This window comes from Melitaea cinxia, chromosome 28, assembly GCF_905220565.1.
Source record: "Melitaea cinxia chromosome 28, ilMelCinx1.1, whole genome shotgun sequence".
Taxonomy (NCBI): Eukaryota; Metazoa; Arthropoda; class Insecta; order Lepidoptera; family Nymphalidae; genus Melitaea; species Melitaea cinxia.
In genome coordinates, this window is record NC_059421.1 from 4,840,292 (window position 1) to 4,854,683 (window position 14,392).

At 31.1% G+C, this 14,392-nt stretch overlaps 1 protein-coding gene across 1 annotated transcript in view; it reads left to right on the forward strand.

Moving 5' to 3' along the window:
• LOC123667434 (irregular chiasm C-roughest protein-like) overlaps nt 1-14,392 on the forward strand; it is a 68,621-nt gene that overhangs the window by 37,323 nt on the left and 16,906 nt on the right. Inside the window, exons 8-10 of the mRNA XM_045601334.1 lie at nt 6,753-6,837; nt 8,186-8,274; nt 13,051-13,153. Of these exons, the coding sequence (XP_045457290.1) occupies nt 6,753-6,837; nt 8,186-8,274; nt 13,051-13,153 (277 nt within the window). The remainder of the gene's footprint in view (nt 1-6,752; nt 6,838-8,185; nt 8,275-13,050; nt 13,154-14,392) is intronic.

Consider the following 14,392-nt stretch of genomic DNA (forward strand, 5'->3'; position numbering starts at 1 on the left):
CGTCTAAAGAAAAAGCTTCACCACAATTTTTGTCTTACCAAGAATTTCCGAATAGCCGTGCGCCATCCAAGATAATTTGACCCATGAATCTTCAACGTCTCTCTGAATTATCACAACTTTAGTGCTGAGTAGAAAAATAGGGTGGATCATGATAGTCTGGTCGTGATTTTATACTGGGAAAGTGAAAATAAGAAGGCTATGTAAGGCTCTAATTTTCTGACGACGCTCTGGAAGTGTCAGCAAAGCCTGTATTACATTGCCGGGCTACTTTTTAATGTTCTATTACTTTTTATCTTTGTCATACGTTATTTGACATCATTTCTTTTTTGGTTGCTCATTCTTTGATACTATTAGTATACGTGTTTTTGTTTTCAGAATATGGCATAAATATAGTGTTCGATTGCCATTCTTAAATTTAACTTAAATATTTTTAAAGATAGGAAGAGCAGAATGGAAGAGAAATGCTTTTTGAATGGCTTTGCTATTACTTTCATTCGGTTTAGTTATATCACGCGATGGCAAAAAAATACAGGAATATCAATGAACTTTAATTCCACGTTTCCTTATCCTTAATAATAGCCTTGTACAGGTACGCTTTGCTTTTAACGATTTTTCGATGTTCAATGTTTGTTAACGTTAGTTCGGTTTAATGTAAAATAGCGAAACAAAAGAAAGCGTTGGTTTTATAAAGTTAAACAGCACATTTGACCTTTTAATTATGGATAAAATAATTTTATATCATACTAGCTGCCCCGCAAACTTTGTTTTGCCATATATTTTATTTACCTTCACAATCCCCCCCCACCTATAACTTAGGGGTATGAAAAATATATGTTGTTCGATTCTCAGACCTACCCGATATGCACACAAAATTTCATGAGAATCGGTCAAACCGTTTCGGAGGAGTTTAACTACAAACACCGCGACACGAGAATTTTATATATTAGACTAGCCAACCCGTGCCCACTTCTTTGGGCGTTAATTATTTTTGTGATGCAAATATAATAATAATAATAATATACTTTATTGCACATTTAAATAAAGAACAAAATTTACATTACAAGCAATTATTGTAACATATTGTCCAATCAGGCGATCTTATTGCTAAAAAGCAATCTCTTACAGACAACCTGATAAATAAAGGAATATTGCTTTTCAGATGGGCAGTTGGTATATAAATATAAATAAGCAAAAAAATAGAATATATAACAATTATATATACATATATATAGTAGAGTTTTCATCTCCTTCGCATTTCTCCCCACTTGATTAACATATACTGTTATTATTCACTGAATTTTTTGTTCAATAACAATAAAGTATAGCCGATATCACTTCTGAATAGTGTAGCTTTCTGTTAGTGAAAAAAAATTAATGATCCGATCAGTATTTGAGAAGATTACCCCCTACAAACAAACAAATTTAGAAACTTTACCTCTTTATAATATTAGTCTTTTAATTATCGATAAAAATGAGTTTATATTATATTTAGATGAGGTAAGGCAAAGTAGGTAATAAATTACAGGGGAAGTACTTGTGGTACTAACATCTTACAGATGATTTTAGCTAGATCTTACTGCGCTCATGTAGTGTTGTGTCCTTGTGGTAAGATAGATAGAGCTGTCGGTGATGCGCTGTGTCGACAGCGAACTTTGCCACCCTTATGGTAAAAAAAAACATTATTTGGGGGTGCGAAGAAGAGGTTGTGAAGTTCCTTATCCGCCTTCGCAAAGGGAGGATCCTCCGACCAGACGGGTGTTGAGTCTGGCGGACTACCACCCCAACGGTTGTTGTCAGCTTCTTGTACACATATTATTTTCCTAATTCAAAAGGTTGTCTGGAATAGATCGCTACTAAGCGATAAGACCGCCTTTGTACATTACTATCTCTATGTGTAAATAACTGTTTTATGTAAAAAAAAAATCTGAGTGGTGTGCAATAAAGTTTATTCTATTCTATTCTATTCTATATTCAATTGCTCTGATAACTTTGATATCGCGATGTAGGATGCCTCAGTTCTTAGTTCGTAGTTCGTATGTTATGCGATAGATGTCGCTACAATTACATCGTTAAAACTTGCTGCTTGTTGTGATTAAAACAGATTATTTAGTTTGTAAGTTTTATTAATTATAAGAAGTTAGGAACACTGTGACAACTTGACAAGAATAGATAATTTTTCTTAAAGCGGAACAAAGAGTATAAAGAGCACAGACCAAAAATTTGTATTTAAATAACATGTTGATCAACAATTTTTACATTATGGGTGAAGGCTGCAATTTTAAATTTATTTCAACACTGCTTAGTATTTGTTTAGTACCATTTTCCATGAAATTGAGGGATCTTAAAAATCAATATTCAGTTTGAAGTTCGACAGCTTTTATATCTTTCTTTGTCGCCAGGTGTCGTCTGTCGTCAGTTTTTATGTTCGAATATGTTGTCAAACATACAAATATTGAGAAGTTTTATTAAAATTTTTGACTTAATAAAAAAAGACAACCATATTCACGCATTTGATTTTAGAAATAAATAATGTTAATACGACACACGACGGTAATTTCATAAATAACAATTATTTAATAATAAATTTTATTATTTTTATTAAGGCGTTAAGGCAAGTACGTTGCATATTAAAGATATAATATCGATTCTGATATCACACTTAAATGGAAAGACGCTAGTTTAATAGCACGTTGTATATGACACTTGCATAAAAATATATATATGTACGGTGACATACCAACGAAGTCTCATAAAAATATCTAATACATTTAACAAAGTCTAAAATCATATTCCGTAAAAACATTGATACTAAAAATGTATTCTAAATATATAGCTTCACAGACATAAAGCGAGTACTACAATTGATATTTCCACTACATTAGTTCACATATGGTGACCAGTGCTTGCTTACTTAGCTTGCAGACTTACGATTAACGAGGCATTGGCATCAGCGCCTTAGGGGTGACACAAATTATATAATGCTACGCTTGTTTTATGATTTTTTGTGTTAGAGGCACTCACCAAAAATGATCAGGAAAACAATTTTTTTATAAGAATTAAGTTTTTAAATTTATACACATGTTGCAAGTATGAATGATTTATCTATTATAAATGGTTCATCCTTAGATTATTTTGACTAGATATAGTATTTCTGTGAGGTTTTGCTTTCACTGGGGTATTTTAAAGAAACGAGATCATTTTGCGTTCTTATTTATATGAACGAATTCGCAATGGACGTATTAAGTTAGAACAATTAAAATAATTACCTACACTTAAAAGTTAGGATTCCTATTAATACAAAAAATATGGGAATGATAATAATGTAAAAAAAGACGTAGTGGTATGGGACTACGGTAAAATTTCATTTAATATTTCTATCTGCAATCATTGCAGTCTAAAAGTTAAATATATATATTTATGTAGTAGTTTTCAAATTTTATTTAAAAAAGTCTCAAACCGGCACAACAATTTCAGAATTCCGATAATAAGTAGTTACAATATTATGCTCACGCATAAATTATAAAAGATAACAAAAACTTCCATTATTTAGCATCGTCGTTTTGCATTGTAGTCGCTATTCTAGTCAGAGACATGAAAATCTACGTTCCTACCATACTGTTTACTAAAATGGTAGCGTCGACGTAGCGTTGTTGAATGCTAAGTATGCGACGGCTTGTCAGTTCTTTAGCTAGTTTAAATTAATCTTTAGCTGTCTTCATATATCCCTCGAGAATGTAATGTCTTTTGTTCACAAGTTTCTATCGTTAGGGAAATTTTAGGGAACGACGTCCTCGACCTTTTCAGTTCGTGAAATATTATTTAAGAGTACATTTTAGGGTTCATACATAAAAACATAATAAAAAAACATTCATACAACACTGAACTCATACATGTTTCAGGATATGGTCACTAACAAGATAAGCCTAAGATATTTTAATCGTAAAATGAGAAGAGATAAAATGGGGGTAAAGAAGGGGTATGAATTAGGTTTATTTCGGTACAAATTTTTAGCCTGGATTTCGAAAAATGTTGAAAAAGAGCGTTTCTGATTCTTACCAGTAATTCATTCCACAGTTTCATGGCATTGACTGTGGAATGAATTTGACACAAAACTATACTTGTGAGAAGGTACGGAAAGAATGAGGCTTTGGAGAAACGTAAGGTTACATTTTAGATAAGAGTGAAAAAGGGTTGAAAATTAAAGAAGAAAGGGAGGACTTCTCAATATTCGCCGTTCTCTGATGGTTATTGAAGTTGGGATCGGTAAGACGAAATATTGTCATATGGTGGAAATATGGATGAAATCTAGATATTATTGTAAGTGTTATATTTATTTATATTTATTTACGGGTGACTAACTTAAAACGTATGCTTAAGCTGTATTATTCATTCATAAAATTATACAATTCAATCGAAAATAAAGCTGGCATTTTTAATAACTACTAGATTCTGTAAGCTTATTGAATATAACTGTAAGCGCGACTACATTCGCTATTACAGATTTTGACTTTCACCCCTTACATAGTATACTGTTACTGTTAAAATAGTTTGTAGTATAATTAAGCCAAGTTTTATTAAAAATTATTCGGTATAATCGCTTAGATATGCAGTCAATGTAGAAGCAGGCAGACGAAATAAAAAAAAAAAATACAAGTTTGTTGCACTTTCGAGCAAAAAGACCCCTCAACATAATATCAATCAACAATTAATGATATGTCTTCAGAGTCCAGACTTAAACCTACAACAGCTTTATCATAAGTATCGAATAACACGTGTATGTGGTTCTTAAGTACGCCATCTCTGCCATATCCTTCTAATAAACTTAGCTTATTAGTATCTATATCCCTTTACAGTGTTCAATGGAACGATTTCTTTAGATTAGTCACATGTTTTTGTTATCAAGTCTTACGTCTATGGCTTCGTCTAGACTTTAGATATCCGAGACTAATCCATTAAACGCTTAGGCTATCGTGCTGTTAGGAACAATGTAATGCTATCGACAATCGACAAAGGGTTAACGTTGGAATTGGTTATTACGAACTGTTGATTTTTAGGCTATAAATATTTCAAATAATTGTATGAATTGAGAGAAACGTCCCATTAAGGCCTCTTTTACATCTTATAGAAGAAGAGTTGAAGTTCTTAGTTCTTAGTTTCTTCTAGTCGTTTACACACAAACACAAAAACGATACAAAAATTTACCGTGAGGGAATCGAAGCCGCGAATGCCGATGTTTAGGCGATTACATGTAATGCTAAACCAGAACAGGTTGTCAATACGCTTCAGCCTGTAATATCCTACTGCTGGGCATATGCCTCTTTCCCCATGTAGGAGAAGGATCAGAGCTTAACCCACCACGCTACTCCAATGCGGGGCGGATAAATTCACTACTATGAGTAACGACCGCTATCTGGTGTACGTGATAACAACCATCCACAGATCCACAAGGACTTACAACCAGACTGGAAATAAATATTTGTATAAACAAAAATACCGAGTGAGAATCGAACCCGCGAAAGTTTATGCGCCGCTGACACGTCACATGCACCATAACACCAGAGCGGTCGTCAGTCGAATGTCAATATTTGTCTATTATGTCTGAGCAATCCCATTTTTTATAAGCTAATTTCAAATCTTCCCCTTTCTTTTGAAATAACAAATAATAGTATTACAACTCATAACACTGCATTAAATTTTAAGTATTAGTTTTCTTCACAAGCGTAATGATCCAGCTATTATACTAAAAACGCTGCATCTGGAATTTCAAATATTAAAATTACTATAAAAAAGTCATATTACACGTTAAATAGTTGTTATTCGAGATGAAACTTCCAGTTTCGCAGTTCAGTTGGAACATAACAATCCAATTACAGGATATCCGAGACCTAAGCTCTCGGAATTGTTTAAAAATTAAATAAGATAAAGTTCCTGCATTCTTTTGTGCCATGTTCAGTGTATTTGTTTTCCGACTGCCAAAACCGGAAAGTAAAGCTTTGAGCGTATATAATATTTAATTAAAACACCGATCTTCAATTTTTAACGTTAGTGTTACCAAATAATTGCGGCTTTGAAGCATCGTCTATGCTGTCAAAAACAATTTTACACAAACATTTTAAGTGAATACATCCCTTTAACTGCGATATCAGAATCTAAATATACAATTTACTTGACGCGTTGGCGCAACGATCACAGCACTTTGTGGCTGTTGCGCTGGCGGTTGCGGGTTCGATCCCCGCACATGACAAACATTTGCATTAGCCATACATATGTTTGCCGTAGTCTGGGTGTTTGTGCAGTCCATGTGGGTCTCCCAAGCGTGCCTCGGAGAGCACGTTAAGCTGTCGGTCCCGGTTGTTATCAAGTACACCTGATAGCGATCGTTACTCATAGTAGTGAATATATCCGCCAACCTGCATTGGAGCAGCATTATGGATTAAGCTCTGATCGTTCTCCTACATGGGGAAAGAGGCATATGCCCAGCAGTGGGTTATCACAGGCTGAAGAGTATGTAAAAGCCGCATTTACGTGCCCTAAGAGGCAAAGAGTATAAACACCGAATTAAATAAAAAAGGAAAAAAAGTTTTGCTCCCGAATGTGTAGGTATCCAATTTGCAACTTTTTATAACATCAAACGTTTTCACTCCACTACACCAGAAAATAAATAATTAATAATTGTTATTAATATACAAAGTAAAAACAAAGTAGGCTAAACCGTCAGAGGCCTATAAACTCATAATTATATTTTGTTTCAGGTAAAGTACGCCCCGAAAGTTCGTATGATCATTAAATCAAGAGCCACAAACGGTCGGGTGTTAGAGGGGGATAAATTAATTATAGGTGAGTTATATTATATATTATAAAGTAAAGTTAATATTAATAAAACTCTCCCCAAATATCCCACTATTGGGAAAAGGTTCTGGTATCATGGAGAAGAATCAGGCTTTTATTCTCCACTTTTTTTATACGACCAGGTCGTCCAAGAAACGTACAGCTTATCTGATGGTAAGCGCTTACCGTAGCCAATAGAAGCTTATTACATTAGAAGCATCGCAAACACATTGCCGACCCTACCCCCAATACTCCCCAGGAGCTCCGGCCACCTCACTCACCATAGGAACTCAACACCACTTGAGAAAAGTGTTATTTAGCTGTGATCTTCCACATTGGTTTACTAGTGTTTATTATTTTTATATCAATTTCCGTTGATACTTGTCTATATATTAAATATTATAGTAAATATATATAAATACAAGTGTCAACTGTACTTTGTAAATACTACTGGTAGCGAATTAGCTCTGTGACCCTCATAAAGTTAAAATCTTAAAAACAATTATTAAAAAAAAAAAACTTATCAAGTAAAACATTACGACGTTTCATGTACCACTTTAATTATAAAAAAACTGCAGTTTCAAAATTACTAATTATCCATGTTACAATGAATGTATTACGAACGAATGAATACAAGTTCTTTACCAACAGAACGTGAGCTATAACACGCGTATTAAACGTTTAAAAATTCATACTATATTGTTTAATTAAAACCATCAATCTTATGTTAGAATCCTTGAACACTTTTAATCAGTTATTTTGGTGCGATGTATGTATGAAGCTTTTAATAATTTATAGAATGGCAGAGTAATTATGAAATTTTGGTATTAAATCGCACTAAACTAAGACTTATGTTTATTCATGTCGTTCGGATCTTTAGTCTTAAAAAATAATTCACATATTTTAAACGACTTCCAAAAAGGAGGATATTCTCAATTCAATTGTATTTTTTAAATTAAAAGCAATAATTAGAATCCAAAATTCCAATGCTTAGTTTTGTGGGTATGTAGATGTTAGAAACATTTGAAAGAAAATACAATGATACGTCACAAACAATTTTCTTAGTTTTTTAAGTACCTTCTGCAGTTAAAAAAATAGAACATAATAAGCCGAATTGGGACAGCCATTCTTGAGCGCTTAGCAACTCATTTAGCAATTAATATTTATTTAAAGTGATAAACTACTTTAATTTTTAATTTGTCAGTTAAGATTGTATCTCAAGAGCGGTCCTCATAAATTTTATATACAAATTATTTCCCAAAGGCTGAAACAAAATTACGATTTTTTTTATTTAGAAATCCTATTTAATCTTTTTAGAAATTTATCGTTTTCTAATTTTATTATTTTTTTCTTCAAGGTTGCCAAGCCACAGCTAATCCAAACAACCTTACATACAAGTGGTTTGTGAACAACGAACTAGTACCAACTGCTAAGGGGAATGAATTGGTAAGTATTAAAATATATACAACAAAATTCAATTTATTAATATTTTAATTAATTGTTTAAAAATAATAAATCAAAACATTCAAAGATAAGTTCCAGTGATCTGAATTTTAAATGTATATTGATTTTAAATAAATATGTATTTGAACGTAAAATGACAAACAAATCAATTTTTTATAGTATGATACACTACAATTTTTAAGGATTTAATTTTTATATGAACATATTTATAATTACGTCATTCATCTATTTTTTATTTTTCTTGAACTTATTATTACAATGTATTACGAAACTCTAAAAGCTCACAATTTTAGTGAAAGAAATTAACTAATACAGAACTAATTTATTCCACGTACGGTTTTACTCGTAAAAAGTCTATTTCGTAGTTTTTTTATATTAGCATTTCTTAATTTTAAAATATTTAAATTGCTGAATATGTTAAAATGGACATGCAGTTTCGTTTTATCTGCTTATACGTGCAGCCGTTGTTTGCATTTTACGTTCTTTTCTTAGTAAAAGTATTTTTTTAAAAATTTCCTCCCAAAACGCGACGACGTGTCGAATATTACACTTTCGGGGTGATTTTGTTGCTTTATTGTATGAAATTTATTTTTGTTCGTAAATAGAATTATAGAAGTGTAAGCAATTTTAGACTAATAATTTGTTAAGGGTGATTGTTACCGTCGGTTCTATGAACGCACGCAGAGACGCACGCAGTGTATATATAATAAAATTTATTATATTATATTGATTAGTTAGTAGTAAAATTGGAATACTAAAAACTAGACAAGGTACTTCTCGCCAAATGTTAACGTACGATACATTGATACTTGATAGAATACTTGCAGTAACAACCCGATGACAGACATCCGTATTTCCTCACTGTACTCAAAAACCAAAAACACGACGCTCCATGAATGGCAAATTGGTTGAAGATATCGCACACTTATCGAACGCATGTATTTATACAACAAGCAATACACATTAATAAAACATTAATGAGTTCACGCTAGTTAAAACATAATTGCAATTCAATTGACAATAAATATTAATACTATCTTCTCGTCATCGTCTTATCGTTGTCCTTGAAGGATTTATTGTTTAGAAGACATGTCAGTAATTTTTATTTATCTGATTATCGTTAAAGAATTTTATTTTTTACTTAGTGATTTATAAATGTGAAAAGCTAACAAGATGTCATTGTCAACTGAGGTCGGGCACAGCAGGAATTACCTGCTCAAAACACCTCGACCTTACAGAAGATCACAGCTAAATAATACTGTTTTCAAGCAGTATTGTGTTCCTGTTGGTGAGTAAGGTGACCAGAGCTCCTGGGGGGGATTGGGGATTTGGTCAGCAACGCGCTTGCGATGCTTCTGGTGTTGCAGGCGTCTATAAGCTACGGTAATCTCTTTCCATCAGGTGAGCCGTACGCTTGTTTGCCGACCTAGTGATATAAAAAAAGATGATAAGAACATAGTTGTTTTACGAATTGAGCCTAAAATAAGTATTAACAAACATGACCAATATCCTGCTTTACATGTAAAAAACAGTGATTGTAAAATGTTTAAATTATAATGCACGTAATACAAAAAGCTTGACACTTATTTCCACATAATTTAACTCATACTTATCCATTAAACTTTAATCATAATTTGCAAAAAAAAAAGAAAAAGGATATTTTTAAAAATAATCCGCTTAGTTTTCACTTAAATCGTAATAAACTGAAATCTGTGAAACTGTAATCATGTATCACTTAATCGCCACTTAATTCACCCTTACAGAGTTACCGAAGCCGTAAATAACGACCCGTACGATAATTGAATTTCGTGTAAGAATGGCGAACGCGCTTGTCCGAGTCATTAAATTATTATATAAAAAATATATTCATGTCGAGAACGGTTATTTTTACGGCAGTCAAATTAAATTGATCTTTTGTTTTTGTTTTTTTAAATAATTGGAAATCATTTTTTTTTTTGTGGTTATACTGCAAATGTTTTGAAATTAAAAATGTGTTATTTTCAACCAAATTCCAAAAATGAGGAGGTTATTAATTCGACTGTATTTTTTTATGTTTGTTACCTCTTTTTACTGGATTCGAGGATTCGATTATTCGTTTTTTAATCGAAAGGTGCTGTCATATAAATTTTATTGAGATCTAAACCTTTGAGTTATCTATTAATGAGTATTTACTTGACTATTTTTCGTCTATCTACGTTGTATTACTTGCCGACGCAGTTGAAGTCGGGTTTTTTTTCGTTTGCGAGCAAACACAATTATAATTGACATAGAGTATTAACTTACATTACTATATAATTTTGTAATAATCTTTAAATAACACACTGTTTAAAAAAAAAAAAAAAAAAAAAAAAAAAAGTGTTAGTTAGCTACCATGATTCTTTTATTTTATTTAGTTTCATAATTGCTATAATATTAACATCAGGTACGTTACAAACTTAGGTAATGTACCCAGTGTAATAATAAATAAAAATATTTTTATTATGTGATAATCTCAAATATGACATCGCCTATCTATTATGTCAAGTAGCCTACCAAAATTACAAATTAAACATTATTATTATGTAAAAATCGACCACTAACCACCTCTAAAACTGTACGCTTGGAAGTTGGTATAGCATTCATTTAAATAATCTTTGAATTGATTTTTGAAATCGGTCAATAACGTATAATATACATACAAAATAAGTCTTCAGTAACGATAATCGAGATTGACGTCTTTAAAGCACTGAAAATTAAATGCCACACTCCGGTTCGACACGGTCAGTGCAACTGTCGACATGGATTGACATTGCTCTGACATTAAAATCACTTGATATATACTGCCGATACTGCTAATAAAGTCTTCTTTGATTTTACACTTTTTCTCTTGAAGGGATATTTTTTTTCTTGTATGTTTTTTGGGTTGGTTTTATATTTTTTTTTAAATATATATATATAAATTAAAGGTCATAAAATTTTTGATTTTAATTTCCTATTTCTAAATTACACAGTAGCAAGTTGAATACAGGAAAGTTTAATCTGTAGTATTATTTATGTATGTGGTAAATATACCTTGATGAACATAATCCCTGTTTGCATTATTACGTATTTAAGAGCCATTTCACAATTTTACGCTCTGCAAGTTTAGGTAAATTTGGTCGCATCGCGCGAGTCGTACGAGCCGCGCGATCTTTGTGCTAGTACGTATAGTGTGACAACCAAAAGACCATCGTGATCATTTTCTGATGTATAATGAAAATTATAACTATGGTATAAAATGTTTTTTACATAATTAATTTGTTAAAAATTTCAAGTATGTTATATAACAACAGTCAATAAATTTAAAATAAAAAAAAAAATCAATTTTATGAAACAATTTTTTTAAATTGATTTAGTTTTTTCAGTTTACGAATGAATCTAATATTTACGATATGAATAAAAAAGCATTTAATGACATCGACACCGACAAACATATTAATTAACAAATAACAAGACAAACAGATTGAAATGCCTATTTGTATTGATAGTGTGAGAAAAGAAAATTAAATTATACATTTGTTTACAGAAATTATCATTATATTATTTTACAGTCATTTTCGTAATATGTTTATTTTATTTATATTTTATTATGAAAGTATCAAATGCGTTTTATCCGCTATAACAACAGGCGCTTGGCGCGTGTGAGCGAAAGAGACGGCTGCGCAGAATTTGGCGTGGACCTTACCTCTAAGAGCGCTAGCGCTCGACTGATTTACCGGGCTTGATGCGTGGCAATATATACTATCTTTTTATTATTTAATATAAAATGTATTAAAAATAATTACATCTTTTAATTATTATTTTTGTATTCCTTAATGATGTAAGTTTACTTTGATGAAGATAGTTCGTTAAAATTTCTTAGTTTTCTAAGAGAAATATCGCTTTTAAAATTGTACTTATTTGGAAAATATTCGTAACTTTAAATTTTTTTTATCGTTTAATAGAGATACAAATGGAATAAAAATCTATGATAGTGGACAACAAAATTATATTCCACATATTATGATATTTTTTTAAAATGGTTTCAACGTAGAGGTTATTGAAAAGTAGGACTTCAAAGTATACATTGCGACCGTTTACCCAGGGAGGAGGCTGATGAAAAGGTTAATAATTTTATACACATAATATAAATCAAAATTCTGATCTGACTATGGACTACAACAAAGGTTGCTCTATTATATTTCAAGAATATAAATTACATTATTGCATCCAACACTGAGATTAACGACGTCAAAATATTACAATTTCGCGGATTGTTACCGATTTTTGTGAAATGGCTCTTAAGGATTTTGTTTCACAGAGTTTGTATATTTTCCTGTTTTATTTTTTATTTATATTTATTAACAAGTAGCGAGGTTTTTTTGTATACCTTTTTATACGTCATAAAAGTCATAAATTTTATCTTCGTTTGTCTACAAAGAGATCCGTAGGTTCGTCATGCTTAAATATTTTCTTATCATATGTGATTACATATTCTAAGAAAATAAAGAAATAAACTGATTTCTTTTTGACTTTCATAAGAAACGCGAAGTAAATTAGCTGAATGTAGAGAAATTTAAGTGTACGATATTGTCCTTATTATTCTTGATAGATTCTAAAGTTTGTAGTGATTAAACATTTAAACGAAATGACACAATTTTTTAACTATTTCAAAAGCTCTGAACGATGTTGGCTCGAAAATAAAAGAAACAGGAGCATATTTGCCAAGAAAGACCAGACTGAATTTACCATTTATTGCAGGTTATATCAAACGTCTCCCGGAAGTACAATGAGGCGACCGTTAAATGTGATGTTCAGAATGAAGTTGGCAACAGCGCCGAGTCTAAAACCCTGGAAGTTTCGTGTAAGTCTCTTTAATTATATTTACAATGTTTTAGTCTAGAAAATAGTATATTTAGTAAAATATCACAAATATTTTAAAAATATATATACTTAATTCAAAGTAACTCGATTAAAATAGTTAATCACGATAATAATTCAAGTGGGCTTCACGGCAATTTTAAATTGTTATTTTTAATTTACTTATAACTTAAATATTTAATCTGTGAAGTATGTAAATCTAGTACCGATTAAGAATGTAATTTTTAGAGAAATCAAACAACAAAAAAATAATTATGAATTAGTACTTTAAAAACTGTGATTGATTGATGATTGATTAAAATGATTATTTAATTTTTATCATACTTCTTTCACGAACGTCAGCATTACTTGACCCATAATAACAATAACGCAAAAGTATGACTATAATGTTATTATTTTTATTTAAAAATTTAATAAATATGTACTTATATGTTCGTATTATAAATTCAGTACTTAGTAAATGTTATTTTGTTATTTTCAAATAACGAATTCTTAAGTTTTCTCGGGAAACATATTTATACAAAATTTAAAATAAATAATTTTGGCAACAGTTTCATGCGATGCCCGCGGGATTGTATTAAACTTTAAGACGTCGCTTTTCAAAGCCAGGTTCAAGTTTTAGACTCGGATTCCTTATTAAATATTCACGTGTTCTGCGACAAAACTCCCTACTACCGCATATTGTCAAAGACTTTGATTAGAGACTTCAATATCTATGGTAATATTTTATAGAAGCGTTTACCAACCTTAATGTACTTTTATTTTGATATTATTAGATATAAATATTGTTTTCAATTAAACATGCTCTTTGTCGGAAGCTTAGGCATTAGTTATATTTAGTATTTATTAACAATTCATTATGAAAAAACTACATTCATCTTACTTATGGATCAATTTAAGAAGAAACCGAAATCTTATTTGATAGTCATCATCAACATCATCATCGTTATTCATCATTATCATTTGGCGCGAACTTGTGGAGAAGTGGACTATGTCCAAAAGTGGACTGCAATAGGCTGAAATGATGATGATGATGAATGATGTGTTTCTTGTTTAATTATCTAAAAAAAAAAACTTTTAAGCGATATTTTTGCTATATTATCTAAAGTCTTCAAAATAGTTTAGACGTCCAGCTCCTTTTACAATCAATAACACTTGATAGTTTGCTTCATCTGAAATGTTAGGTTTATTAGAAGGGTGTTGATAAAATGATTTTTTTTTT